This window comes from Pleurodeles waltl, chromosome 4_1 (genome assembly GCF_031143425.1).
Source record: "Pleurodeles waltl isolate 20211129_DDA chromosome 4_1, aPleWal1.hap1.20221129, whole genome shotgun sequence".
Taxonomy (NCBI): domain Eukaryota; kingdom Metazoa; phylum Chordata; class Amphibia; order Caudata; family Salamandridae; genus Pleurodeles; species Pleurodeles waltl.
In genome coordinates, this window is record NC_090442.1 from 290,696,416 (window position 1) to 290,721,508 (window position 25,093).

At 41.6% G+C, this 25,093-nt stretch overlaps 1 protein-coding gene across 3 annotated transcripts in view; it reads left to right on the top strand.

Annotated features, from left to right (window-relative positions):
* RFX4 (regulatory factor X4) overlaps positions 1 to 25,093 on the top strand; it is a 236,973-nt gene that overhangs the window by 177,146 nt on the left and 34,734 nt on the right. For 2 of the 3 annotated variants that reach the window (XM_069228352.1, XM_069228351.1), the window contains exons 13-15: positions 4,346 to 4,463; positions 14,216 to 14,335; positions 24,096 to 24,263. In XM_069228352.1, coding sequence (XP_069084453.1) covers positions 4,346 to 4,463; positions 14,216 to 14,335; positions 24,096 to 24,263 — 406 coding nt within the window. The remainder of the gene's footprint in view (positions 1 to 4,345; positions 4,464 to 14,215; positions 14,336 to 24,095; positions 24,264 to 25,093) is intronic. The other variant, XM_069228353.1, reaches the window with a different exon arrangement.

Below are 25,093 nucleotides of genomic sequence, written 5' to 3' on the forward strand. Positions count from 1 at the left end.
ATCATACATTATATATTGCTCAGACTATAACGTACATGCTTACTGAACTTATTGTGGAACAACAGATATTTATTTTATTTATTTTCATAACATGTATGATGCCCTTCTTTACAAAAGGATTGACAATGGGACAGGTTCTGCTCCAAAATTAAGGCTGTTTTGGTGCTTTTGCTGTGTAAATAGTGTGGTATAATTGATTGAGGAGCTGCGTTAGAGGTACCCCCTTTGCCTCAGTACCACTTTGAAACAATAACGAGTGCCTAAATGTGTGATATAACATCACAAGATATGCACAGGAAGTACATCTCTAAGAAAATAATGAGACAGAGAATTCCAAACCTGCATGTTGACTGATTTGCCAGAGTATTTGTTTTGTGCCACTCCATTCAGAGGGATCATTCACGTGACTGAACACATTAGCAGGCACTGGTTAACCACAGGGCTCTCACCTTAAATTACTTTTATTCACAAGTCACGCTCAAGGGGAACCATGAAGACAATTTGACAAGAGCTTGCATCATGTCCTGAAGCAGGCTTAGTACGACCAGCAGCTCTGGTTGAGATATGTTGGCTGCAGACAATCGATAGTCCTTGATATGTGTTCCATTGATGGACTGTTGCTTGCGTATCCTCTCAAGGCTCTCTTCACTGAGACATCCGCTGTCTGATTCCCATGATGATGCTGCCACTAGTATGTTTTCACTAACTTACAGCACTATAACTGTGGCGCTGATGTCACGGAATTCTGATGTAAAACATATAGGCCCTCATTACGACCCTGGCGGTATAGAACCGCCAGGGCCGCGGCACGCGGGAGCACCGCCGACAGGCCGGCGGTGCCCCGCGGGGCATTCTGACCGCGGCGGCTTAGCCGCGGTCAGAGAAGGGAAACCGGCGGTCTTCCGCCGGTTTCCCGCTGCCCCCAAGGAATCCTCCAAGCCGGCGCAGCTTGCTGCGCCGGCTTGGGGATTCCGACTCCCCCTCCCGCCATCCAGTTCCTGGCGGTTCTCCCGCCGGGAACCGGATGGCGGGAGGGGGAGTCGCGGGGCCCCTGGGGGCCCCTGCAGTGCCCATGCCAACGGCATGGGCACTGCAAACGGCCAACGGCATGGGCACTGCAGGGGCCCCCGTAAGAGGGCCCCAAAATGTATTTCACTGTCTGCCTTGTAGACAGTGAAATACGCGACGGGTGCAACAGCACCCGTCGCACCTTCCCACTCCGCCGGCTCTATTACGAGCCGGCATCCTCGTGGGAAGGGAGTTTTTCCCTGAGCTGGCGGGCGGTCTTTTGGAGACCGCCCGCCAGCCCAGGGAAAAACTCATAATACCCTCCGCGGTCTTCTGACCGCGGAGCGGTATTATGGAGGGCGGAATGAGCGCCGGAATCGGAATGAGGGCCAATGTTTATTGATACACATTTTCCTTTTACATTACTGGATTTTAATAAACTCCTATCTTTTAAACACACCTTTTAACGTGAATACGTGAAAGGAATGAATAGATTATATTTTTAGTTTATATTTTCTAGCACGGCCCGATTTATTAAGCCCCTAATTGCTGAAATGTGTTTATTTGTTTCAAACCCTTTCATAACACCAGTCTCTTGGGATCCTCTTATCTGAACATTATTGGGCGGCAGGTCATGACTGGGAGTAGGTTACAGACAATTCCTTGCGGGTCTAAAGTTTATCCTTAACAACTTGATCTCTTAAACTGCATTACAAAGCCATTCTTCTTAGTTTGGGAGGAGATTGTTTACGTTTCCACCATAACATATTTGAATGGGAAAAGCCTTTCTTTAAAATATCAGCTTGCTTCATATGAAGCCCTTTGTTCATCGTATTTGAAATTATCAATTTTGTCACATTTGGAACAGGCAGGCGAAGAACCCATGAATCCATCTCCTAACCCATTTTATTTCCTTTAGGTAAATATCATTTTATCATATACTTGCTTTACTTCCTGTTATATGATTTTTATTTTTTTCCCTCCGTTTTTCTCGTTTTGATCATATTCTTTTGCAATTTCACTGAAAGCAGAATTAGACATTTTGTGTATTCCTGAAGAATACAAATAGCACTGAAACATTAAAAAGCAAACGTTTCACGGATTGTCAATGTGTTTCTTCCAAAGCTATGTTTTCTTCTTTTAGCATTATCCCTCATATTTACTAACACATAAGGATATGCTACACAGTATAAATTGAAGAAGTTATGGTTATGTTATGGGTGTTTGGCTGCAGTTCAGAAGGTGTACGGTTCCAATTGAGCATGTTTTCTGAAAAAAAAAATATAAATCTATATATATATATATAGCCTACTGGCAGTTGCCACTAGTTAGCTATAGCTGGGACCTAGCTTCCATAGGAGAAGCGTATTTTGTTTTCCTAATCACTTTGGTGCCGTTTGCCAAATCTTCACTAAATTGTCAAAACTAGTGTACCAGTCAATTCAGCTGCTGTCTGGAAAGTTTCGGGGTGATTCATCAAGCGGGAGCCAAGGAAAAGGAGGGCCTCAAAACGCATTTTCCCCATGCAATTTACCATAGCGATTTTAGACATGACTACAACCCGAACCGCTGAACAGAATTACACCCAATTTGGCAGAAAGCTAAATACTGGTCCAGAAAGATATATTTTTTTAATTCGGTGTATATCAGTTCAGTAGTTTTGAAGTTATTAAAGAAAAATATTTATGTTTATCTAGAGTTGCGGATCCACAGAGCACCAAGATCAATGCCATGATTGGCTGGCTGCAACCTGCTAGAAGAGTTGCGGCTGCTATTTTGTCAATCAGGACATGGTTCCCCTGGGGGGTGGGATAAAGATGAATTAGGACATATCGGGTCAGGATAGAGGTATCCTGACCCATGGGGACTGATAGAGGGGTCTTAGAGATACCTCTCATGGGGAATAAATTGCCCAAAATGTTTATTTTTTTGCTCCTGTGTATCCCCGGATCCATTGCTGTGCTCAGCAGGTCCCCCTGTGTGAATCTGCAACAGATATGTGGATCGAGACCCCAATAAAAAAAAAATACATCCTCTCACAGGCGGACTTACAGACCCACTCACACACCCATTCACACACACACTCACAGACCCAGAAAACCACTACCACACCCAGTCACAGACCATCACAGCCACTCACACACCCACTCACACACTCATACACCCACTTAAACACCCACAGAACCAATCATACACCCCCTCAAATACCCATACAGGCACTCACACACCCTCTCACAGACCCACAAAACCACTCACACAGCCAGTCACAGAACCACACAGCCACTCATATACCCACTCACACTTTTCAAAGGCCAAGCAGGGTGCTGGTTGGATTAACATATGGTAATTAAATATTACTTTACGTTAAAACCCCCTAAAAATTAAATGAAAAAAACAGAGGTTACAAGGAAGTTTTAGTCAGGAAATAGAATTACAAAAAACATAGAAATTCACTAGGAAACTAAAGATTATAGGGACGTTATAGTTAGATTCAGACTTTACACACACAAAACCATAGAAATTCAGCAGTTATAGTTATACTTATCTCAATAAACTATAACTCGTGCCCTAAATTAAGTATAACTTACACCCTCACCATGCACTGCTAATTACCCCACATATACATCTGTCATGGCATGTTCGATGATAGCATTGGTGACATCATTGCAACATTGGCATTAAAACTATTGATGAGAAAACTGTGCATGGCAGGGCGTGAGTTACAGTTTCCTTAGGGCATGAGTTATAGTTTCGTGAGATAAGTATAACTATAACTGCTGAATTTTTACGGTTTTGTGTGTGTAAGATCTGAACCTAACTATAATATCCCTGTTATCGCTAAGGTGCATATATGTGGAACCAAGCATAGTAAATCTATACTTATTTGATATGTTCGACCACAAAATTTGTAACTCAATATTTACGTACCAGTTTGATATTAAGTATAAAATGATATAATATCTATACATTTGCTTCACAGGTATTCATGTTTCATGCTCCAAAGAGTCATTTATTTAATTTATTTCGTGTGTTTCCTGTCTCTTCAATAAAACTTGACGGCAAAACCTAGAAAATGTACTCTGTAGTGACTATTCTTAATTAACAGGGGTACAGTGGTTAGTGCCCAAGCTCCTCAAGCCCAAACTTGAGCATCAGATGTAAAAGTGCGCCTACTCTGCCTTCTAGGCATCATTGCCAGTGTGACTATGTGAGCTAAGCCCCAGGAAGCTCAGGGGGCTAGGTAGCTCTATTTGTTAGCATTCTGTTTATCTTCACACATGTTTCTTCTTAAGGCACTTTTTCTTATAGCACAAATCTTTATTCTCTCTTTTTGTAGGTTCCTGCCAAGAGTCACGGATCTTTGAAGAAAGTGGCTCAGCAGTTCCTTTTGATGTGGTCCTGTTTTGGAACAAGGGTGATTCGGGACATGACTTTGCACAGCGCTCCTAGCTTTGGTACGATTTTTCTTAGAAGTATAAACATGTTCCATGAAAATGAGAGGGAATTTGCTCTGATGATTCATGAAAGTGATGACATTTTTCTAAAACATTTTAAGACGTCCTTCAGAGACATGTCTAAAGATGGTGACAAAGCTGGAATAATAGGCGATATGGGAAATATTTTGTTGTTATCTTCACCTAAGTGATGTCTGCTCAGCACCCTTTTTAAAAGTGAATGGAGTGGAGAGAAGCATAGCAGAGGGTAGAGGGCATAGAATGGCATTTCATTTAATGCCATTGGCTAAGCCATGTCTCTCATCGTAGATCTAACCTGAACTCCTTGCTGTACATATAGAGTAAAATGCCACCTGCTTGAGGTTCCATAGCACATCAGGGCCTCTTTAACTTTTAGCTATTTTATTTTGAGGACAGCTAACCACCATCTTACCAGAGCCTTTAGATTTGTCTCCCAGTTCCTTGTCGTAGATACTAAGATTAGATCAATGTGGCTAGGTACAGGTTGATGCTCGAAATCAGCTTTGACATTCTTGGGCGAGGTCTCCACTATCTTCAGATGCAGCCCCACAATTTCAAATGCATTGATTTTGATCGAACATTAAAACTGCACAATTAACAGAAAATACAATTCATCCAAACCATTTTCCCCATTTGAAGTATTGCAAGCTCTAGTATAAGGTGCATTCTGCAGTGTGCTCTGTACAAGGGTTTCATGTACTCAGTTGATGTGGGTTCGTTTGTGTTTTAAGAGAAGGAGGTTACACTAAATAACTGTGGCTCGTAGGCTAGTTCTTTGAGATGTACATCACAGATGGGAGTAACTAGTCCTCAAAATTCTGAACGGAGAAAATAAAATCAAGACAAGTGCCTGGAAGGGAGGCTGAAGAGCAGCTGACTACAGGGTCAGTCATAGACCCTCGAAAAGGAATGCATGAAGATTTGGAAGAGGATAAGCCACTTGATTTCAGGCAGGGGTATGAGTAAGCATTCAGAGCTGTTGAGGGTCATGAGTGCTGATACTGGATCTTCTGTAGGCCCAGACACCCACTGACTTCTTTTAGGGCTTAGCCAAGGATCACGTCATAAGTGCAACCTGTGCTTATGTACGCTCTTATTGAGGAAACGCTAAGGTTAGCTTCAATATGTCAACAAAAACTCATAATAAAATATTGGACTGATACCGTTACGACGAATGCACCTGAGAGACAAAGAATGCATCTCTTAGAGATCTTCATCACTCACAGATAAATGTCCCCCTAGATGGGACTGAACTGTTTGATGCACTTGAAATACACTTGGTATAATATAGCGCAAAAGGTGTCTAAGTGCAAAAATGTTCATTTTATGCTGAGTAAAAAATGGAATATATCACCAAAATGTAATGTGCAGTGGTAGAGGTACCTTCCTTATCATCATCTCAATACCATATATGCACACTCTTGCAGTCCTTTATCTAGCTGTTCACCCAAGACTCAAGGCGCAAATGGTGTGGTAACACAAATTTTCACTACTCAATGCCTACCTCCTAGTTCTAAAGATGAGGATATTAAAATAAAATTAATCTTTTTGCTGAAAAAAGCCTTTTTTGCTTCAGGTTTACAATTCTTGCATCTTGCTCCTTAATGAATTAATTTTTTACCTTCTGGCCACTTCATTAATATGCCGCCCATCTAGGGGAACACAATAATGATGTAGATTTTTGAAGGGTAAAGCTACAGCTAGAATATCTGACGGTCACACAGTTTTTTCTGGAGTTGGCCTAGATTCTGGCTCCCTGTCTTCCAACGTGCTCTCCAGTTTTGAGTTGTGCAGGTAGATGTTTCAATAAGGAGAAGGAGAAGGAAGCGTAGGGGCAGAATTCTGGGAAGACGCCACGACTGGGGCAGAGAATAGACTTATAGGATATTAGGAATACAATTGCCCAGAAAGTGATAATTCCACTGAGACCCTGAGATATTATCTTCATTCCCTCACAACCCCCCAGAAAACGAAATATCCTAAAGCCAACCCTAGCCCTCCATCTGAATTGAAAGCAAGTACATTGAAACTGTAAGGCTAAGGCAGACACAATATGTTAAACATACCTTGTTCCCCAATAAGGCTGGGTTACATAGTGCTAGCAAGGAATATAGCACACATCACATCCCTGCGATAAATCAGTTGTCAGAACACACATATTTTATCTGGGCATACTTGTTCGAGTTGCAGTAAGTTGCAAGATAAGCTCCTAGTTATAGATGTTGATGGTGATAGTCCACATCAAAAGTGAGCAGTCCAAAATAACAAGAGCGAGAAAAAGTGTCAACCAAAAGGAACAATTATACATGAAAGGTGAATAGGGACAAATGCTCCCCGAACAGACCCAAGCATAAGAACACAGAATCTGAAGATGCCCTGTAGGGACACCCTCTGACAAGCACCAAGAGGTGCCTTCATTTAGTACTTTCAAATGCCTTGAATGTTATATTTGTAAAGTTGAACATGTGTATGCATTGTAAGATTCTGTTTGAACTGGGCAAGCCATAAGAATTAAATAGGTTGAATGAAATCGAAGAGATAGATGTTTTAGTGGAAAGAAAGAGTGAGCAAAGTCATGAATGATTGTGAGACAGATACGCTCTCTGTGCACAATGACAGGACAGCCATCAAGAACTAAAGAACTGTCTAAAGTGATGCTTTCAAACATAAGCCTTCTGAGAGTGGAAGTTTTAAATATTCTGTAGGTATACCTTAAAATATCGAACTGTCAAAATTGCAGGGCAGTGATATACCGGTCATGTTGGTACTCTAAGGGAAGAATAGACAGTGATTTCCCCATGAGGGTCTGGTACTTTACTGTTGCTGGTCCCTCATATTCAAACCTCACTTTCCTGAAAGAAGTCATCAGAGGCACATTGGTTAAGACTTCTTCATTGGCTACCGACCCCGCTTCAGGCATGGAGCCCGATGAGGAGTGTGATTTCTCTGAGCTATCTGGACGATAAATAAAACATCTTTGGAGTTCCCAGGGATTGAGACAATCAAGCAGTTCCCCAGCAAGAAACACCTGCATCTTGAAATATCTGAAAAGCTATTCTATGGTTTCTCTTAATATATGGAGCTTGGAAGAACCCCTCTCCGCTCTTCTGCTTCAAATGAATATAACATTTCAATTGTTTAATATTTGTTTATTAGAGGACTTTTTATTGGACCAAATCTTTACCAAAGGACGTCAGAGCGCTTTGCAAGTAAGACACAGATTGGAAAAAGATGAATGTGTTCCCCCGACATAAAAAAGAGTTGTGCCATATTATTTACAGTAAATGTAGAAAAGAAAAATAGAGATTTACTTAGGCTTAATATGTGGAGATAGATGAAGTCATAGAGTTTACACTAAATGTAGACAGAGTGAAACAACTGTTGTGAGCTTATAGGGACAACAGTCAGTCATCAGTGGTTTACACCAGAGAGTCAACATGCTTAGATTTACCAGAACACTCAGGTTTATGAATGCTTAATTAATGGGTACATCATTAGCTCATATTTTCAGGTGTAAAACACCTGAAGTGGTCTCATTTACGTGTGTAGATCATTGCAAATCCAGACAACATAAGGACAATGTGGAGTTTTCCCTGTAACTTGGGGATCCATGTCGGACTGTGTAGTTAAGCAGAACAATTTGCATTTTTGGCTGTGTTACACAGACAGCACTTGGTGGAAATGCAGGACAAACCTTTTTTGGCCTGCTTCTTGAGCACAGTGTACAGTTGGGAGAGGGGGCCCTCTCGTTCCACAGTAGACCAGGTATGGGGGAGAGACATTGTGTTTTGTGTTGACGTCTCCCGACCGCCATGAGAGGGAGAGTCAGTCAGACAGTGAGATAGGGGGTCAATGAGCCAATTTTCCTGTCACAGTGGATTGGGTCATGGTAATGCGGGCAGCATGCTCCTGCACTTATGTAACCTGCCCCTTTGTACGAATTATCTCTCAATTAAAAAACGGTTTTGTAAATACTCTGCGGTCATTTTTCCATCACATGTTATAGAATGTTATTTTACAGTAGAATTTTTGTGTTTATTCCTGTGTAGTGCCCTACTGAGTAATAGAAAATAAGTCAATAAAAACAAGAGGAACAACCTGGAGCAATGGGTGGTGCTGTTAGAGGGAGCTAATAGAACTAGGAACAAATGGTGTTGACTTCCAGTGCAGCTGTTGTTGACAGTTTTGGTGGGTATGTGATTGACGAGAGTGGGGCTCTTATCCTGACTGAGACCCAGAGCATGACTGTGTGGTGAAGAGGAGACAAGTGAGGCATACAACACATGAGCTTTACATTACAACGCATGAGCTTTTCATTAACTGATCATGCCAGGATCCCCAGCTCTCTGCAGATCTGCCTCCTGACCTAGCTTTCTTGTGGTTTTGGTCCTTTGGAACTTTTTCTTCTGCTCTAACCAACCATTGTTTTTTCTCTCGATCTAGCTCTCTGCGGATCTGACTTAAGATCTAGTTTTCCGCAGCTATCTCACAATGTGTCTCTCTGCGGTTCTATTTCATGAACTATCTGCAGCTTTCCTTCTACTCTACCTATCCGTGGTTCTGTCTTCTGTGTGCATTCTCACCTGCTGTATCTCTTATTGTCAGTTGAGTGTTGATTCCAGCATGCTGGTGATGAAGGCTTGGGTGCTGGGTCTGCAAGTTTTAATGGGGAGCCATTGTAAGATTTTCTTGAGCATCTTGAGTGTGTGTAAGCAGGAAATGGACACTACATTCACTTGGCTACTTATGGCATGCTATGGCTAGTTGTTTGTCAATTACTAATCCAATGTTCTTTACGTGGGTTGCCAGGAGCTTTGCAGAAGGTTACTACTCCAGTTTTGTCTGTGTTGAGTTTGAGGCAGTTGGTTTTAATCCAGCTGGCGACTTCGGTCATGTAGGTGAAGAAATTAGGTCAGATTTTTGGCATCTTGTGGGAGAGGCAGCATATGAGCTGGGTGCAGCTCCATGTCACATTCTAGCTTGCTGGAGTTGGGCCTCATAGACTAACTCGCTACAGCTTTCTTCAGCTCTAGCTCTTTGTTGCCCTATCATCTACGTTAGCTCTCTGCAGCTCTGTCTCTTGATCATGCTCTCTGCGGTTCTGTTTTTAAAAGAGTAGAACATGAGAGGGACAGACTGCTTGCTTACTCAATAGATAGCGAGGAGGCAGGCTGTGTGAGGCTCAATGGGTGACCACTGGTCTGGAGGAACTGGCACTAAAAAGGGAACAGGAGGAAGAGTTGTGGCATGTAGTGCGCAGTGTGACCTGGGGAGGGAGGGGATGTATTTGAGTTGACAGCCCCCTAGAACTTTAATGGATTTATCCCGGGGATTAATGGTAACCCTTTCACAGAATGGCCAGAGAAAAACTAACAGAGTCAAAAGGCAACAGTGCTGTTCATTGGGTCAGAACAAACCCAGAACATCAGATGTGAATTGACACACGCTGGAAACGACAGAAGTTATCAAACAATCAGAAGAACTGTGCATCAGTAGGTGGTAGCGAGGCTTACAAAGCGTACTCTTAACTTGTAAGTGTAGAATACCAGACTATGGGAGACATGAATTTTAAAGAATGAGCCATACTTTAAATTGAAGGCAGGCAGTGGGGCAGAGGTGGGTCAATTAGATCAAGAGGCATGATTGGCAGGATGAAGCTGAAAGTAACTGCTAAGAATAACTAAACCAAGCAGGGACACACATGTATGGTTATGCAAACAGACTTGAGCGAATACAAATGTGGAAAGAACACAAATTAACATAGTAAAAGACTATACGTGCTCAATACACTCATTACCTAGAAGTTGTAAATATTATCAGAGAGGATTTGACTGCACTGAGATACTGAACTGGATACTGAGTTCCTAATTGTGATTCTCACTCAATTGCAATTAGGAAATTGGAATTTCTAATGTACGAAACTATTTTGAGTTTCATCAGCAATCGCCAGTGGGTCGAGAATATACCCAACTCATACATATTATTGAGGTAGATCGCACTTAGTGACCCATTAGTAATCCCAGCTATTACAGGGATGGTGGCTGCTGGGGTCAGCAGACCACCATGTCTGTGACTGCTGTTTAATGAAGCATTTTTTTTAAACGCAGCCCGTTTTCCTCAAGTACCTGCTAAAATGTTTCTTTAAACATTCTCAAAGGGGAAAAGGTCCGAAGGGGACCCCTTCGCATTTGTGAATGGGTTACCACCATCTTTGAGTTGGTTTTAATGTGCAAATGCTTTGCAACCCTAATTCGTTTGCAGAAGATTCATACATCAGAGCCTGATTCAGAATTTGGAAGGGACGCCCTTAACACGCCCCTTCCAAAAATGGAATCAGTATGTAATTGCAATTCGAAACTGCGATTCTGTAATATGTTTACCAATTTGCAATTTGGGATTAGTACATACAAAATGCATTTCTACGGCCGCAAATGGCCTTATTCTGTGAATCGGACTGTTTGTGGCCAGAAAAATGCTTGCTACATCTGGCCCCATGTTCTTAGAAGACAATTTCTGTATGCAGAAAAGCATAAAAGTGCCATAACTGCAGAATCTTGTTCAAGTAGAAAAGCACGTATGGTGGGTTCTGTACTTTGCAGGAAGTTCGAATTTAGCTTCTTGTTTCAGGGATGAAATTGTGATTCTGAACATTAAACAAATCCTTCCGGCTACGTCTATAAGCACTGAATATTTAAATATTGATTTATTATGTTGTTAGCAATATATTGCAATATTATGCTGAACTTTCTGTCCTCTTTCATATAATAAACAGAGATATTGTTACTCAAATATGTAATAAACCTTTTATTGCAATGAAAGGCTAAACCTCTGTGTCGAACCTGCTACAATTCCACGTGAAGGCTAAATACAGCTTTTTGCAACCAACCTGAATTAGATATGTCTGATTTGTCAGTCTGAACTGCAGATGCCACTGGCCCTAACTCATGGACAACTGTGTTTTCATGGTCTTGCAAGATGTTAAATGGATGCACACTGCATGTACCAATGTTTTCAGCCTGTCACAACCCAGTGGGGTTGTGGAAAAGGAGAAAGGAACAGACTCTGATGCTAATCCACCACATAAGAGCCTTCGGATGAGGAATGAATAATCTCCATCTGACACGTTCTTGTGTGGTGGAAAATGTGGATGGCCAGGAAAAAAGAAGAACACTGAAGTTGGATGTCTTGTCTTGCAGTGGTTCAGGTTGGTACACATTTTTCTCTCATTGAGACCGCGGTTGCCACAGGTACAGCTACCATGGCTATGATGCTAAGGATATGGCATTAGCCATAGAAAGTATACAAGGGCATACTGTTTTAGCACAATCACCATCACAGTGCCACTCACCTGACGCTTCGTATGTGATAGTGGTGAACAAGCCCAAAAAGTACTCAGAAGCCTTCCCCAAGTTTGGGAGCACTGGCAGACATTTATTTTAAACGTGTAGAGGTTGACTTTGGTTGTAATCATTTGAATGGAAGACGTTTACCTTAATATGGGGTTGCAAATTCCGAATTGTTACTGTTAAAGATTACTCAACATAAGAAAGTTTATTAGATAATTCTCTTAATGGAATTGGGACAGTGATGACTACTTTGTATAAAGTGGCCATACTGATTAGTCATTTTCAGCTATTAATATTCATGTAAATGAAATTATAATAGCCTTGTGTAAAGGGGTCATATTGTTTGGAAATTACCAGCCCTGGAGAAGCAGTGGTGTCGTGAAACACGTGTTGGCTGTGACTGTGTCAACTATGATGGGCAAATAAAATCTTATATTGATTGGAAAGGAACTGATCGTTTGGAGAGTTTGTTCTTGGATCACCTACATTTTTTCCATACGGACTTATTACCGGTTGGGGAATCGGTGATCTGAGCTTAAGCGCAGAGCTGAGTATTCCTGTAACCCACACGGTGCATTAAACATCGAGAAGCAGCAATCAGCAAAATGAAGGCCAATAAGCAGCAGACACCTTCTGCAAAGTACAAAGCTAGAGGAAGGAACACAGTGGAAATTGGGTATACAAACCAAAGATGCAAGAAACACTAAATATCGTGAGCAAACTGAGCATGCAGGAACCATACAAATAACCAAGCAGTTGCGAGGCAACTTGTTTCAGCAACTTGTTTCAGCTACCTGTTTACTTACAGCAGAGGTCTTCAAACTGGGGGGCGGGCCCCCCTAGGGGGGCCTCAAGTGATTCCAGGGGGGGCGCCAAACTCTGGCCAGAAGAAATATTATACAGATAACATGCCTTTGTTTTAAGCAGAAGCATGTTATTGCAGTTTTTAAAAGCTAACAATACCTAACTGCAATGTTTAAATAGGTTTAGACATATTTAAACAGTGCCATCTTTCTAAAATAATTGTGAAAAATTCTGAGGGGGGGGCCAAAGATTTTTATTTTTCCACTGGGGGGGCGCGGCATTAAAAAGTTTGAAGACCACTGACTTACAGTGTCCGGAGTGTCCTCCTTCTGCTGATCTGATTGGGTGAATGTTTCTCCTTGATGTAAAAGACCTGGCTCCTGTATCTCAGCCCCAGCCACCACTGTCTATTCGTTCACAGTGCCCACTTCTCTGGCCACATTCTCTTTTTCCCTGTTCAAACCTCGACTGGTAACCTGACAAGTCATGACATTGTCTCCACATGGTATGAGAATCTTGAATCCCTGAGAGCAGGAAAAAGAATATCACACATTTGGAGAATCGGGAACACTGGATGTCAAGTGGCATTGGTAGACTGGTGTTTCGAATGTTCTGGAATTAGTATTAAATCGGACTGCTATTATATCCTGATAAAGGTTCGTCAGAAATCAGCACCGAAGAGCCAAAATGTGAAAAGTTATTAGCTTTTTGAAATGTTTTGGTAAATCCCTGTTTTTTCACAAATGAGCAGTTGCTCTCATATTGAAGAACTGTCTCGACTTAGGGCACCTCTTTTTACACAGTCCATATTTATAATGGTTGTTTCAGCATTTTCTAGCTTTGGGACTTTGGTTTTTTTGCATTGCAGCGCACGTCCTTCCTTGTGTTGTATACACCTTTGACCAACAAACCCTGATTTACGATATGAACAACGTGGTATTTTATTTGTACTATGTGTACTTTTATTGTTGTACTGACCCGAAGAAATGCAGAATATTAACATTTTATATCATGTGTTAATGATTTAAAATGTACACTGGTAATTCCTTAGGTTCAAATCGAATTGCTTAATTAATATACATGTGAAAATCTATCCCAGGCCATTCAAAAAAACATTTTGTAGCCCCTGTATTATTATGGACGTGTGAACCATTACCACAGTTGGGTTTCATAATGAGTAGCAATAGAAGATGCACTGACTCAGGGTAACGTTTCCTACACAAGTCATACCGTAGTTAGTTGTCAGGGTGATTACCAAGTGATTCATGAATTCGCGTGAAGAGCACAACTAATCCAACTTGGATGCTAACGGTGCTGGTTGGTTTTGTGTGTGATTTATGTAGTAGGTGAGGCACGTGCTCAGGTTTGGGGGATTACGTGCAATTCAAAATGAGATAGTGTACATCACACTTTACACGCGGGGAATTTAAGCTGTTCATTTGGGCTAAACCCCCACATTGTTTTCAGTCAGTCTTCTAATCAAAAACAATTACAGCCACACGTTTAGTTGAAGTAAAAAGGAAGCTTGGTTTCTGCTGAGTGCAGCTATTTATGAACTAATGTGTGTGCTTTTTTCATTAGGCTCTTTCCACCTTATTCACTTGATGTTTGATGATTATGTGCTGTACCTGCTGGAGTCGCTACATTGTCAGGAAAGAGCCAACGAGCTCATGAGGGCAATGAAAGGCGAAGAGAATACAGGTGAGTTTGCCGGACCCATTAACATCTCTTGCATTTGCTTTGTAAACTTGCAAGCATTGTACGAATCAGTAGCTACCATTGTCCTAACTGCTGAATGTATACAGTTCAATTACACGTATTCACATTTTGTTGTGTGTTGCAAAAACAGGACATCCAGGAGCCTTTTCTTTCACATTGCCTGTACTCCAGCAAGGTTGTCACATAATTCACTTTGAAAACTCCTGTGAGTTTGGAGAAAGAAAGAGAAACACCAACAGTTTAGCAGAAGACATTGTCTGATGTTCGACCGCAGTCTTTGAAGCACTGACAAATATGACAAGTTAAACACAGAAATTAAAAGCCTATTTAATTATTGCTCTAACTTTCCAGACCCACCTAAAATCAGCTAGCGGCCCACCAGTGGGTCGACCCACAGTTGGGGAAACCCCAATTTATGTTTTGTGGCATTATAAGGTTTACTGAGGTTGAATCATCATTTAAACAAAACTCCTCTTTGAGTTGGAGACACTTTCATGTCATCATCTGTTTATTTACAACATATTCCTATTTAGCACCTTTCCCCTATAATTTGTGAGGAGCTGTATTTAAAGTGCAACCTACACTCCTGTTATTCTCCCCGTAGGAGAAGGGATTTATATATATAATGCGATTCAATTAATGCTGATATATGGAGTTGTGGTTTAGTGTATTTCTTTCTGCTAGTAATGAGACAAAAGCCTCAGGGATACTGAGGGATTGAATACTAAGAGGGGAAATATGTTGACAGTGAAATCTAGCCATGTCTATTTGGTTGTATGTAAGTAACCAGTCTATAACTATTTAATGACTATATTTATTGGTAGTTGAACATTTATTGACCACATTGAAACTAGGTTATGTACATTGTTTTGGTTATTTTACCTCTCCTTGGGTGTACACACGCCACCTTACTTTTGCAAATTCTAGTACTACTGTAGTTGTAGTGCTGAAATATGTAACAGAAATATGAAGTTAACATCAATATTACATGTCTGTACAGTGCATTATATTGCTAAAATGCATATGACAGGATGTAGCTGTCGTTCGGATGCAACTCTTTGACATGATATTGGTAAAGCATGATGCCCTGATTGGAAATCTAATCATTGAGGAAGTCAGTTAACTACACATTTTTGTTTTGTGTGTGCATGTCTTTGCTTGTCTTTGTGTGCAAGAGAGACAGCAGGACACCTTCAGGCAGGGACTATCAAACAGCAAAACACGGATTCAGCACCTGTTTCAGTTAGTACCAAAAAGGATGCTCAGGTGCTGAACCTTTGTTTTGCTGGTGAATACTGTGAAAGCAAATATAGTTAAAGAAAACTCAAACTTCTTAACTCTTAAGTATGAAATGCAGATATTGCATATATTATACACACGTAGGCCCATATTTATTGTCTTTTGATGCAGGGCAGCACTACAAGTCACCTTGCTGCGCTGCCCTGTGTCAAAGGGAAGGGGCAGGAATGTGCCATGTCTATGGCATACGGCGCATTCTTGTCCTTTCCCCATGCACTGGCATCGTTTTGTCAGTCTAGTGCCAATGCAGGCACTCTTGCATCGTGGTGCAAGGGTGCCTGTGTGGCACGTGTTGCATGCAGGATTGTGTTTGTGCACAAAGAGGCAGCTTCCTGCACAAAAACAATCCTAGGAGGCTTTTTGTCTTTCTATTTGTGCTGCAAGAAACAAGGAGAAATAAAGATATTTCCCCTCGTTGCACCTCCCCTGAGGATGCGTAAGGTTTTGGCGCATCCCCAGGTTACGAAGCTCTTGTAAATCTGGGGATGTGTCAAAATCTGTTGGTGTTGCGTGGGAATGGCCACCGCAACACCCATAGAATGCCTCCCTCGCGCAGAGTAAGTCAAGACAGCGATTTGCTCTGCCTTGCCTCACTCGATATCTATGAGGCCTTTCAAAGCCATGCAAAGGGGCTCTCTGTAGCCTCATAGATATGAATTCAAGGTTTGCGCTGCCATTGTGTCACAAAACGTGATGCACCAGCGGTGCAAGGGGCTCATAAATATGCTCCCCAGTCTTCAGAAATTGGCTTAAGTCTCCAATACAAATGAATACCAATCACATAGACATGTACTTCACAAAATGCATACTTCTGGTCTGATTTGCAATGGAATCTACATAAACAGAAAAAAATCAGAAAGTACACAAATACGTAAGTATAATTTACTCGTTATGTATTTACATCTCTCATTAGAAAACTTTCTGACAGTGTGGAAAAGAATCCACATTTGCGGTAAAATGGCTTTCTTTTCCTCTTCCGTACTGCAGTGATCTAACTCTTTCCTATCATGCCTTGAGTTTCTGTCATGCTTTCAGGAGTATAATCGTTCTTTGACCAAACTCAATCGAATGGACCAGCAGAGGGTGCCCTCTCATTCCGGCTGCAGGACTTTTCTAAGAGTAGTGCTTAACAAAGCACTGATTTTATTAATAAAAATCACTATAAAAAACCTACGACGCCTTGCTACTCAGAAATAAAGGAGACTGTTAACCAGTGAAAATGTCTTGCCAATTCAAACTAGTGTCCCCTAGGTCCAGAATTTGGAGAGAGATACACTGTAAACAAGATTTTGGCCCAGATTTACTAAAGCTTTGTGTTGGCACAAAATGATGCAAAGCCTTGCAAAGGTATTTAAGACCCCTTTTGTCCGCACAATACACCCTTTGTGCTGCTTTGTGACACTTTGGGCCTGATTCTAACTTTGGAGGACGGTGTTAAACCGTCCCAAAAGTGGCGGATATACCACCTACCGTATTACGAGTCCATTATATCCTATGGAACTCGTAATACGGTAGGTGGTATATCCGCCACTTTTGGGACGGTTTACCACCGTCCTCCAAAGTTAGAATCAGGCCCTTTGTGTCAAAGTGCTGATAATTTGGTGTTACTGGGCCAGATCAGCACAAATACCCAGAGGGTTTGAAGGCAAAGCCTAATATACTAAGATGGCTAGACTGGGCTCTGTCAAAAACAAAGCCTCCTTATAGGGACCATGTGTTTATTGCTCGCAAGACATGATTTGTATGTGTGCTGAGGTGTAAAGCGCACATCCAATGTGTGGAATCCTTTTGCAATACATTTAGGCATATACATTTGTTCTAGAAGGACACGCAGATCTAATCCTACGTCAGGCAATGGACACTCAGCACCATGGTGCGAGGTCGTGCATCACACAGGACAAGCTGCACAGGCGCTGACACCAGCAGCAGGCCCGGTTTTGTGAATATGGCACTTTGCTTCCCTCTTGTGCAACAGAGCAAGTTTCGCTGCTGTGCTGAGCTGCATGAAAAACAGCAAATCTGGCCCTTTGCCTCGTTGAGTTGTGCTTGTTTCAGTGAAATGAAACACATTACAAAGGCAATGTGAACCAGTGGACGATTTCATTCTATGGATTTGCTAGTATTGTTGCTGACTTGAAAGGCTTCTCCATACAAGGGATAGAATACATTATTCCGTAATTGAACTCCACTTAGTGGGAGTAACTGACTCTCCATTATTAAAACAGTGTCTGACGCTTATGCAGCAATGTACAGTTAAAAACAAGAAATAATAGCAATAGAGTGCCGTAAAGTATAACTCATACCAACACCAACACAGGGTGCCAGTATAGGAACCTTGCAAACCCCTCATTTTCCGAATGTATGTGATACGAGTGCTTGTATACATCACCAGTTTAGATTAAGGCTATGAATTAGTGTTAAGGGTAGCAACCAGCAAGGTTGGACTGTTACAGAAACTAAAAGTAACCAAAATAAAAGTGCCCCCCATTTTGTAATTAGAAAATGTGGCCCATGTTTGCAAATTGGGGCAGTTTCAAACTTATTAATATATGCTGCATAAGTACTTCTGAAGTTATGTTAGACTGCATAGATTTGAGCTTGTTGCAGGCAATGTTTAATGTTTGTTTTAATATCAGGGAAATTGACAGTAAAAACCGACCTATAAGACAACAAAACCACCCCCAGTCAGCCGAAAAAAACGGCCCATACACTGACCTGTCAGAGCAGCACATTGGGCACTGCCTAATTGCCCTACAAGCCGGCCCGTCCCTGGCAACCATATGGCAAAGAGAAACATAATATTTTGTAATGCATGTATATATTAAAACTGTACAGAACATGTTGCTTGTGGATGGCAAATTGTATTCTTACCTACGTTCACGCATACTTTCCATTCATACTATCAACTATATTTTCTTAATGAAACAAATTGTTATTTATATTGTGATTACAAGTCTAATGTTAACCTGTTTTAGATACCTCGATAGGGCTAACCTTAAACTTGAGACTCAGGACCAAATTCCGAGTGCCGTTGTTGGATGAAATAATTACCTGACACAGTAGGGTTCAGAATTTATTGGATGTATTTGATGCAACAATTATTGCCGTTACTGGCTTTTGGGGCAATAACATGCAGATTATGATGATTAATGCACCAACATCTTTATGTCCTGGTAAATATGGGACCCTTTCCCCTTTGCAAAATTCCTGAACAGTTGACCTGTCAAAATTTAACTGAAGAGGGCAAAGTTAGTGGTATTTGCAGGGCCTGGGGGTCTGTAAATCTCTAATTTCCCAACTAAAAAAAAGGTGGGCTGAGGGGTGGATGCTGGTTTGGGGTGCTCTGTTTCCATGAGGGGCAGGGGCAGTACTGATTTACTTTAGGGGGGCCTTTGTCTAGACTGGCACAGTGGGTGAAAAAACATTGGGTTGGAATTCTACACTGAGCGATTGCCACTGTCTGTAAGCATTCATCGCATCCCCCTTTGGGTGTTCTAGTGCCAGTAGTATGCCTAGAAACTTAAGACTGACACAGATTTCCAAAATGACTACTGCCAATGTTTGTGAATTCCAAAAAGTAGTATAGTTGCACCTATTAAAGGCAGTGCTTAGTTTGTGAAAGACAGAGTGCCGGTGCCTGAAGCTCTGCCTTAAAAGCTGGAGGCAAGTGCAATTAAACATTGGTGCAGCGAATACCAGGGCCGGTAGCCTTTTATCCACTACCAGACACTCCATACCCCTTTTTAGGTCGAGTCTAGGAAGCGCCCATGCTCGACATACTTCTGTGGGCTTTCACCACGGCCATCACATGCTCATCACTTTCATTTGTTTCATGGCTTGCTTTTCGAAATTCCTTTGGTTTGTTAGGTAAATGCTATAGGTTTGTCCCGCCTTGAGGCTTTTCTGTTACCGCCTTGGAGACTGACCCTGTTACATGGATTATTGCACGATCGGCCATATACCTCAGTGTCGACGCACTGCTTTTTTCTTTTGCCTTTACGCTTCACTCTCGTGGGGTATGTTGTTTCTTCCTCTGGCTTCTCGCTGTTTCTTTTTGGTGTCTGCACCCGACAAAGGCTGCAAGCTGGAGGGGAATTCTTTTTTATTTACAGCACAAACTTGATTGGAAGACTGGAGTGCTTTACATGAGCACCGGTTAAATTTGCAGCCCCATTCCTAAATTCTTCCCATGTTTAGCCGTTGAAAAATATACAAACTGGTGCCTTTTAAATAGAAAAAACACAAGAGAAACCCTCAATGCGGCTCTCCCTGGCACAGTGGGAGAGCCGATTCTGCAATATTCACTGTACTCGGCCCATAATGCTTTGCGGGCTTTTTTTTTTACAACACATTTTTGCCCATTCTTCAGCCTGTAGCGGTACTAGGACATTGGGACACCACCAAAACATTCAGCACAACATCCTCTTTCTGTCCAGCTCATCGTTTGGGTCCACACAATCATAACCTCTCCTACCATTCAATGTCTTTTAAAGCTCTCTCATGGCTGGAGCATTTGCTTTACAGCTGGGAGTGGTTTGTGTTCTAAGGGCCTTGTTTGTAATAATATTCTAGCAGGCCTACTCTGCCTGAAAATGTGTAATGATCTAAGCCCTCTAGGGGCTAAATATATGGTTACTCTGCAATGCTCTCTGCCCTTCTCTTTTCAAGTGGTTATGCCCTATAGGGGCTGACCATATGTTACATGATCATGTTTCTTCCAAATGCTATTTTTATTGTGGTGACCCCCTAGGGGATGTTCTGACCATTACAGTCTAATGCAAAGTGTATGAAGTATGAAGGAATGCACAAACACAGTTTATTTCTGATAAAGGTTTAATGTGCTGCATGGCTAAATACTTATAAGGTCCCAAAGGCGAGACCCATTGGCTATGCCAGGGCTTGCTCTCTCTCTTGCATGTTCCTGCTTTCTCTTTGTAATGGTTTACCCTCTGTTTCTTCCTCCGTCTTTCCAATCTTTGTGTTTTTCCCTCTCTTGCACTTGCTAATTCTCTGATATGGAAAAATAAGTGCCAGTCCCCCAAAAAATAAGTGGTTGTGCGCCCACGAGCAACCTCCAACTTAAACTAAGCACTAGTTAAAGACGTATTTCTGTGAGTGCAGATTTACTACTGTTTTGGTCAACTGGTCTGTACATGTATTTAAGATCCCAGTCCAAAAAATGAATAAGTTAAAGCTTTTAGTGAAATGAGAATGACAATAAAAACTGACACAGACATAGTAAACCCGTCTCAGGGCCCCAGACCCGACCACCAAATCAAGAATGCATTGAGGGGTATCACATCCCAAACACACCCACAGAAGCTACAGCCCTGCCCTTCCCACCTGGGTCTGGTAGTTCTTCCTGGGAACTCACGACTAGGGTAATGTACAACACAAGGGGCTTGAGTCCCTACCCTGGGATCACTTATTATCAATGCATTTTCACTACACGTACACTTCCTTGTCTCTACTACAAGACACTTTGATGATAAGGTTGTCAAACTGGTGCAGGTGAGCAGGGCTCCATGCTTCTAGTCCTTGCCTTTTACAAGTCAGCTCGCAGTTGGTGAGCCGAATCATACCTGAACCATGGGTCTGGCTCAGCTCTGAGCATCCGTGTAGGAGCCAAGCCATGAAAATGTTGCATGTATAACATGCAACAAACATAATGTAAAAATATGATCACAATCTCTTTAAAATTCATAAAAGTGAATTTCTTTAACATGCGGAAGTGTTTCAGCTTGGTACATCAGATTATATCATTGTATAGACAGACATTTATTAAAAGGGACGGTTTTTAGTAGCATTCATGGCCCACCCCGCCACCATCCCCAATGACAATGCCATTAGTGAACTAAGAGGCAAGTTAGTAGTCATGCAAACCCTAAATGTGGCCTATTTTCTTATTCCAGATGGAACAACATTATAGTTTATTAAATCATACAAGAGGTGATTGTTTAGTACACATCCTGAACTCAAGTATTTCAAAGTGTCATTATACGTCATAAAGAAGCAAAAGGGGGCTCTGTGAAGTAAAATATTTGCCTAGGACCACAAAATTTGGACAAGCAGGGACGCCAGTGTTGATTCCAGGTTATCTGATTTCCCATTTTGAAATTCAGTCACTAGGTCTATAGCTCTGTCTCTCTCTCTCTCTTGCTTGTTTACACCAAAAGTTACTGTTTTGTGTTTCATTCTTGGCTCACAACGAGACAAACTAACAAATAGATAGCAGACCCAACTCAGGCCCCCCAGACACAACTGCCAGGCCACAAATGCATTTATTTGGGTAGTGGCAAACCTCAGATCCCCCACCCCCTGGAGCTATACCCCAGCCTCAGGCCCTCATTGCAATTTGGTCACAGTAGGGATGGGTGTTTACCACCGTGGTAATCTCCTATTCCAAGTTTTCAACAGGAAAAAGAGGAATTTAACATGCAGAATTGTTTGAAACACGCCAAGCTATGCATGTTTTGTCTTTTTTCCATGCAGTTTACCCTGATAAAATTCAGCAGGGGAAAACTAAGAGAGTTAAAATTATCATACAACTCATAATTAAAGTCCTTGTGCAAACTTCTGTGTCCACAGGGCTCAGAATTTAGCCCTTGTAATGAGGGCCTAAGTGTTACATCATTTTCAAATTGTTTAATTTTAGGAAGTAATTAATCCTCAAAAGTCACCTTGTTTAGTACATGCATCTAAATTTGTATATCAGGCTTACAAAATCACTCTAGTCTTTAGAAGAAATTGATGTTTGCATGTCTTCATTATTTTACATTAACTATTTTTAATTTGTAGTGCACTGTGAACTAAATCATTGCTCAGCAGGTTTGTGTGCCAGAGCCTGGGTTTTGCATTGGCTGTCTTTGAGCAGTGTTGCTGGTATTGGCTGAGAGGGAAAATTATTAAGGCCAAACTGAAGGCGATGAAAGTCAGGTCATGTGTTCATGAGGGTCTTGTGGTTGTTCCAGAATCTTGGGGTCTGTCAGAAGAAACATTTGTGCCCTGTGATGATGTGATGGATGCAGATCGCAGGGCTCTTTTTAGGTTGGTGTATCTGACAGGACTTTCTAGAATGATATTGGTTAAACTTCTGGCAGAGAGAGGACTAGGCTCAGAAACGTGATGTAGAACCTTCCTGTCAATGTCTACAGAAGAGCAAATCATTCCTGGAGTCTGCCGACCTTGAGGTACATTCATGGGATAAAATGAGAGTTTGTGTTTATTAGACTGTTAGGAGAAGCATTTATATGTGGTAGTGCACTGGTGAAAGGGAGGAAAGCGAGGAGCTTTGTCAGATTTTGCAGTTTGGTCACTGGATCTAAGGTAATGGTCTTCAGCTTTTTACAATTTTTTGAAATTGAGATGTTAAAATATTCCATTTGATTCTGATAACGAGAGTGTTATTCAAGGTAGTCCATTTCCACCTACAGCTCCAGGAACTTCTGGGTAATAAAATAGCTTTCTTCTAATTGTGCTAGAGTATCATATGTGACTGTTACATGGGTGGTTTTAGTGCCATCTTTGAGTTGAAAACCGATGGTTGAATATCAAGAGTCTGGTGGGTATCCGTGTACTACTAAAGTTGTGGCACCATCACCACTTATTCCGGAAGGTTTTACAGCCAGGTTGGGCAATGATTATGTGAAAGTTCACCAGTGTGTTTGGGTTTAGTTAAGTTTTTTTTTAGTAGAACTGAGTTCTTGAACGATTTTTAGATGATCCCTGATGACAATTATGCTGGCCACATGTTTGGTGAAGGAGGCAACTCAACAAAAAGCAGTGGAACACCATTTGGGTGGCCATGGGTGGGAAGGAGTTGGTTAAAGTGGCATCTTGCTTGCTCTTTTGTGATTGCCAAAGATGAAAACTGGGGTGGAGAGTGTTTGGAGGACTGATAGTGTGGAACAAACATGGAAGTATCAGCTGCACTTGGACTGCAATGTCTTTGGAGATGTATTTTAATTTTATTTTGACTATCTCACTGAGATATGTTTGTCTGAATAGTGGCTTTGACGCAAGTGGAGCTAAGGGATGATTGGATTGGAGGAAAGAGTTCCCTTGGATGTCTTAGGGCATCTGCTGTGTAGCAATGAGGACGCCTGTCTTGTAACATAGTATTCGGGCTTGCTCAAACTTAGAGTAAATAAAAGAACGTAGTCATCAGTACCATATAGCAAATTAAGGGAATTGTAGCTCCTAACATTAGTAGTTCCCTTTCCTGTCCATTAACATGTTAGGAAAGGAAATGCAACATTCAATATGGTCACAACATTCAGAGTAGATAGAGTAAGAGTGCATTATACCCCACTTGCCCTATGATCTGACCTGAATTTAAAACTAGGTTCAATTGTTCGGATAAATTGCACTAATTTTTCTGCCATTGATAAACTCTGCATACATTTTCTAAGCTGCCAATATTCCTTCTGCCTTGCCTTCATAGCCACAGCAGACGTAAGAGAAGACATAGCACTGACAGAGCCGGCTCCTCCGACGCCGTCACCGGTATCGTTCTCTCCAACGAAATCTGCCACTTCCATTGAGGTCTACTCTGCTCCTTCACCACCTCGCAATCAATCTCCTGAGATTGGTGGCGTAGCAACTACAACAGGTAGGGCTCAACTTGTTTTCTCACCCCCGCCCCCCACACACACTCCCAAGGCATTGATTTTACACCGAATAGAAAGATGGAATTAAATAAAACATGCAGATTTATCTGTTGTATATTGCCAACCGCTGTGGAGTTTCAATTGTAATCCACCCAAAATTATGATTTGTGATGGTTAATTGTGATGGTGATTTTACTGTTGTGATTTGTGATGGTGATTTTACCGTTCACCATTTCATACATTTTTTAACAGTAAATCATTTGCTGTATTAAAGAATGGGCTGATTTACTGATTTTTCTGGACACAGTTGTACTCATTTCCATGGGGAATTAGATGATGGTTTTCATTAGAATGATATTAAACCATTTTAGGAGATTTCACATGTGGTGTTCCCCATAGAAAATGTTTTAAAGGAGATCTCTTTGTGGAAGAGAAATTCGACCTCTCCTCCTAATCGAAACTTCTTCTGGACCTTTTGTTTATTTTCTTGGGTTCCAGGAAGGGATATTCACCTCTAAAGTTGGTGGTTAATTGTGACTTGATCAGCCCCATTAGAAGCGTTGATACCACCTTCCTCTCTGCTTGAAGAGACATGCAGTTAACCGAATGGCTCTTTTTCACTGGGGGCACCCAAGCACTGAATTGGTGCCTTTGCACCACTTTAAAGAACCCGAAGAGGACCTGAGTCGGGCACATAGTGGTGGTTGGGTGTAGCTTGCAATGGCCTTTAGAAGTTTCTTCTCAGAGAGCAGAAAACAGTACCTTGTGATAGGACACCATGACAGGAATAAGAGGGAAGAATGTTTTATGTTCGTGAGGGTCTTGTAAATGT